Source organism: Labeo rohita, unplaced genomic scaffold (assembly GCF_022985175.1).
Source record: "Labeo rohita strain BAU-BD-2019 unplaced genomic scaffold, IGBB_LRoh.1.0 scaffold_508, whole genome shotgun sequence".
NCBI classification, from domain to species: Eukaryota; Metazoa; Chordata; class Actinopteri; order Cypriniformes; family Cyprinidae; genus Labeo; species Labeo rohita.
The window spans coordinates 50,601-56,600 of record NW_026129429.1 but is presented as its reverse complement, the minus strand read 5'-3'; the positions used below and the strand labels follow the sequence as shown (position 1 = coordinate 56,600).

Below are 6,000 nucleotides of genomic sequence, written 5' to 3'. Positions count from 1 at the left end.
ACATCATTTAAAAACATTTAGACATATATACATGAAAATAAAGTTCATCCAGATCAGTAACACGTACAGGCAACTTGTCATTTGCTCCAGGTTTAGAAGGTGTGTAGACATTCAGGTAAAGACAGTCCTCTGATGAGTCAGGAAACTCTGCATTCATAGACAAACTAGCTACCAAGTCTTTAGCTAACTGCTTATCCTGCAGACACCTGGGAAAGACACAGGAACAATGTAAAAACTGGGTGTTAAAGCAAAACACTCTGGTTACTAACCTGGGTTCCCTGAGATAAGGAAGATGAGCATTGCATTGGAAGACATATGGGAAAACTAAGATGTTGAATACTGAAGCCTGATTAGGGTGTTTGTGTAGCTGATGAATGTTGAAAGCACCTAGACGTATCTTGATTTGAGGACAGATATCACCAATAGAAACTCAAGGCATGAAGCATTGACTGACAGTGCTTGTAAGTCACCTGCTAGCTTGACTGATGCTAATGGCAGTTTTAAGTGGCAGGGCCATAAGTCTGCCAACTGGAACAGCTCAAAGGGAAGCCCTTGTAAGGCCCTACGGACTATAGATAACTCCCATATAACTCCCATTATGGCACAGTGTGAGGACTAGATGTATTCAGCCTCAAGCTCTCCTCAAGAACTTAACGACCAGGTTGATGGCAGCCACAAACACTCTGAGCATGGATGGGGTGCATCCCTTGTCCAGCAGCTCTTGCAGAAAGGTTAACATGGATGACACATCACAGAATGGGTCCTCGTTCTGTGCTACACACCAGCCAGAAAAGATTGAGCATTTAAGGCCGTAGAGGCATCTTATGGATGGGGCTCTAGCCTCAAAAATAGTATCTGCCACCCTCACTGGTAGCTGTAAAGACTCTCATCAACGGGCCAAACATGAAGGCTCCACAGAGGCCATGCTTCTTTGTCTGATTCCTCCAGAGTGGGGCCACCAAAAGAACTGAACACCTGACTTCCATGAGCCGTCTGATGACCTGAGGGAGCAGGGCAATCGGAAGGGAAGACATACAGGCGAGCACTGGGCCATTCATGGGCCAGAGTATCCTGCTCTTTTGAGAAATATTTTGGGCAGTGAGAGCTATCTTCTGAGGCAAAGAGGTCCACCTCTGCCTTCCCAAAGATAGACCAGATCTTTTGAACCACTTGGGAATGTAGTCTCCATTCTACTGGAGCTATATTGGGTCAAGATGTTTTCTCCCTGATTTAGTCTGCCCGGCACATGGACTGGCCTCATTGTGAACAGACTGCACTGTGCCCATAGAAGGAGGTGTCTCACCATTCTGTAAATGAGTGTGACCTGACACCGCCTTGCCGATTTATAAAGGCTACCACTGTCATGTTGTCCGAGCGGGCCAGGTGGTGGAAGGCTGGTGGAAAGGTTTTTTAGGCACAAAAAAACTGCCAAAGTCTCTAGGCAGTTGATGTAAAGACATTGTTCCAGGCTGGATCAGAAGCCAAATGACAGTGTGCCCTCGTACAGTGCTCCCCAATGTGAGTTTGAGGCATCTGTTGTGACTACCTTCCCTCTGGAGATTTTTAGAGCACAAAACAACACCAACATCTCTAAGTAGTTGATGTAAAGACATTTCTCCAGACTGGACCAGGAGCTGAACACTGGTGTGTTCTCATACAGTGCTTCCTAACTGGAGTTGGAGATTTCTGCTGCGACTACGTACTTTCTGGAGGTCAAAGCCTGGGTACTGTTCCACACTTGATGCCTAGGGCATCTTTGCTTCAGGGTAAACCACCACTGCGTCAGAGCCGTGGCCCTTTAGAAAGCCACTTGCCTGATTCAGGAAAAAGCCACATCCACAAACTTTGTGAAAGTGCACGGGACAAGAAACAATCCGAAAGGCAAGACTGTATATTCATAAGCCACCCCCTCAAATGGTCTGTGATAAGGAGTTATCTGGATCTGGAACCAGTCCCGAGGAAAGAACTTGTGAAAGGATCTGTTTCAAAGTCCATCGATCCTGAATGGCCATTTCATAAGTGCTGAGATCAAGGATGGGCCTGAGCCCATCATCTTTCTTTGGAACAAAGAAGTAGCAGCTGTAAAAGCCTGACTCGAAGTTTGCTAAATGACCCATCTCTATGGCCCCTTTTCAAGCAGACTTTGTAATTCAGCCCAGAGAATGCGAGAGTCATTCTCCCTTACTGAAGTTTGGATGACGCTTCTGAAACGAGGGGTTCTGTAGGCGAAGTGGAGAGAGTAACCTCTTTCTGTGGTCTGCAGAACCCAGCTTGGCACACCTGGCATGGCTTTCCAAGTGCCAGCGTGCTGCATGGAGGCAGGGAACTAACACTCGTGGTAGTGAGAAGAGAAGAAGTGCTCTTTTGAGTATGTGGGACTGCCATCACAGCAGTAGTTTGCTGAGAGAGAAGGATGGGCCCAGCCTGAACAGAGCTTCCATCGGCCAGAGCTCAGTGGGGGAATGGAGAGTGAGTACGAGACTTCTTTGAGAGTAGTCCATGACCTTCTCCTCTTCCTGTCTGTGTTGGGATCAGGATGGTTTCTGCAACTGAAAGTAACTCTGGGGCAGGAACCTTGGCGTTTAGGAAACAGGTAGCATTTGAGGGCACTGCTGAAGCCCAGGCTCAGACTTAGGCTGGGGCTGGGCTAGAGGCGGCGCGGGTTTGCAGGCTGGTAGGAGGATGGAGCATTCTACCAGCAACCGAACTGGAGCGCTTTGGCAAAAAGTGATGCATGGCCTGCGATGACTACTGTGCTGCCGTAAACCATTCTGCAAATCCATCCATGGCAGGGCCAAACAGTCCATTGGGAGAGACTGGGAAGTCGAGGAAGACTTCTTGTCGCTCCAGCACCACCAAGTTGGAAAAGGCCTTGCCAGTCGCCTGCGCAATGAACTTTGTAGAGCGCAGAGCTAGGTCAGTTGCTGTCTACAGTTCCTTGAAGGTATCAGAACTGCACTGCTTGGGCCTTCAATCCCAGAGCCGATGGTGGGCAGAGATTTGCAGAGGGAGAAGGCCGCCATAACCTCTCTCTTCAAAGCCGTCAACTGGTAAGAGTGGCAGAAGTTCATGAATGAACACATTTCAAGTAGGGGCCGCACCACGTCCTGGTGAAATCATCCCGGAATAAGGGGGCAGGCTGTTGCCCCACTATTTCTTCCTCCTAGGCTCTTGGGAGAGAAGAAATGGGAGAGCAGATTGAGGATGACACCCTTAATGAAAGAAAATTACTCTCTCTAGGTGAGCGCAGCCTCAGCGTGATCACTGCCCAGGCAAGCAACGCAGTCACCATGCCCGTCTGAGTCATTCAGGGGTTCCCTGCAAGAGCCATACTCGTAACACAACATTTAAAACAATGTTGCAAGGAAAGAGCAAATCTTTTCAGTCAGATGCATTTGGCTGCAGGTGAAGCACTTGCTAAGAGGAGATCTTCCACTGCCAGAGTTCTTCTACGGCGAGCAGCAGGCTTTGAGCTTCTTGTTTCTTCTCCCGAATCCAGTGAGGAGATGATCTTTGCACTGAAGGAGAAAGATTCTGATTAATTTGTTTGTGAAGCTACACGAACATGAACAAATCAGGCTTCAGAGTAAACAGGAGTTTCCCCATATGTGTAGCAATGCAACGGGAGAGACCATTTGATAGGGAACTGCATATCCACAGGTGCATTAGTTTAAGTTTATTCTCACATTAACGGCTGCTTTGTAGCGTCTCTCACTCCGGCCCATTTCTCTGCAGGCTGTGGAGGAGAAAATCTCAATGGGCCCACGGGTGGCTTGGCAAACGGAATGCCCAGGTAGGAGTGGACAACTGTGTCCTTTCCCTTTGCTTTCATATATTCACCTTTCAGGGCACCATACTTGGTTTGTAGGACAGGTCCTGTGTAATTCATTAAAAAGGAGAGTTTAAAGTCATTTTCATACTTGCACTGTGATTTGCTATTCATTTTTATTGAAACTGGCATAGAAAGAGAAAAAGAAGCAGTTGGTTCCCATTCAAATTTCAGAGTATACTTTGAATATTTAAACTTTATGACATTCACATGCTTAAAAATATATATATATTATTAGTTATTATTATAATATTAATATTATATTGTTATATATTATTATTATAATATTAATATTATTAGTTATATTACAAATTATATTAGAAAGCCTTAATGTAGTGGCGGGAGGAGCAAACAACAGACACAGTGGGCATGACGTCAGGCTTCGGAGAGGCTTTTATTAAACATAAACAAAAAGTGTCTGAAAAGGGGGAATAAAGTGTACAAAAAAACAGGGGTTTTAGTGTCATTGTCGTGCTAGGGGTTCCGTGAAGGAGAGGCAGCATTCGAGAAGGAAGGGATCAGGTAAGAGGTGGAGTCCGGTGGCCGTGCGCGATCCCCTCTCAGGTCTAGGGGCGGCGGTTTCCTTCAGCGGCTAAGTCCTCCTTGGCTCAGAGGACTTCTGAGGGATTCAACAGCCCGGCATCCTTGCCCGTCAGCCATCTAACAGGTGCGGTACTCATCTGGACCACAGGAGTGGCAGTTTGTTGCTTTGGCGGCAGCTCGATTCTCTCAACGGTCCCTTCCTGGACCCACAAGGACACCAGCATGCATGCTCGGGAAAGAGACCGGTCTGCCAAGAAGAGGCGTGCTCAGCATTTCACCAGCAGCGGTAATGAGGCTTTATTCATGTCAGGTGTGCCTCATCACACGCCGTCTGACCTGACTGTTTCGGCGCCCCTCTTCTCTGACACGCCCACTCCCGTTGGGAGCCTGGTGAAGGGCGGTGATTAAGGGACGGGATGACGATGATCAGTAGGGGGAAGGCAGCTGACTCGTCAATATATATATATATATATATATATATATATACACGCACAATAATTATTTTAGAATTTCTGTTAATTTTATTTCATATTTTATTTTAATATATTTAATATATATGCTATATCTGCTATGCTTTATCTCCCAATATTTTCAACATTTTTATATTAATTATTTAATGTTTTATATTCTAATATGTATTTCATTTTATTTACTATACTTTTATGTCCTATGCATGATATTTTGTGTACTATTTTGTACTATGTCATACTATCTAGGTTACAAACTGTACTTTGTCTGAAACTATAATACTATTATATATTTCCATAATAATTATTTAAGATTTTTATTTATTTATTTTAATTTGCATAATTTATAGATGCTATACTTAATCTTTTACAATTATATATATATATATATATATATATATAACTACCATCTGAAACTATTTTGTTTTATGCTAATTACATTTATTTGATTAATTTGTTTAATAATTTTTATGCATGCGTTATAACTTCGTATACTGCCTATTTTTTTTATATGCATAGCCTATATATAAATACACTAATTAAGCTTAATCGGTTATGTATCATATACTTTTCTTTAATAATGTTAAAGCAAAATCCGATCGACACACCTACGTGCACTTTCGCACTATTACTGTTTACCGAATCATTCACCTACAGTGCACGCATATCTGTGTTAAAGTGCGTGAAAAACACAATTGCTTCACAGTTTGAGTAAATGCAGTTTTCTTGCATTCATAAGAAAGTTGTTTTTGACAGTTAACATACTGTTGTGCAAGACATTAACTTGACTTACCGTCCTCTGCTTTCACCGTGTTTTGTAGACACAGCTGGATCAGGATGCAGAGTGAAATCAGGACAGAGCCTCTCATTGTCATGCCGTGTTCAGTCCCACAGCAGAATGAGCGTTCAGTGTTCTGCACACTCTTATTAACACAACTGCGTACTCTGGCCACACTTTGAACTTTGCCATTGAGCTACCTCTGGTCTCCTTCCCGGCCAGTCAGGGTTGCCAAGTCCACAGGTTTTGACAAACTAAAGTTAATAGGTGGTAAAAATACATACGAGCTGTATTAATTATGATATTAACCTAATATTTCACCTACCTGACCAGAAATAAGAACAAACATGAATGTTGTCAATATTCCTGCCCTGGAAATCCTG

The 6,000-nt window shown here is 44.1% G+C and overlaps 1 protein-coding gene across 1 annotated transcript; it reads right to left on the bottom strand.

Annotated features, from left to right (window-relative positions):
- Positions 1-23: 23 nt before the first annotated feature.
- On the bottom strand, positions 24-5,795 carry LOC127160963 (pyrethroid hydrolase Ces2a-like; the record flags this gene model as incomplete). The annotated part of the gene is made up of 3 exons (XM_051103607.1): positions 5,633-5,795; positions 3,687-3,876; positions 24-206 (listed from the first exon to the last, which is right to left on the bottom strand). Coding segments are annotated over exons 1-3 (455 nt in total), but the record flags the coding sequence as incomplete, so codon positions are not given.
- Between the last annotated feature and the right edge of the window lie 205 nt (positions 5,796-6,000).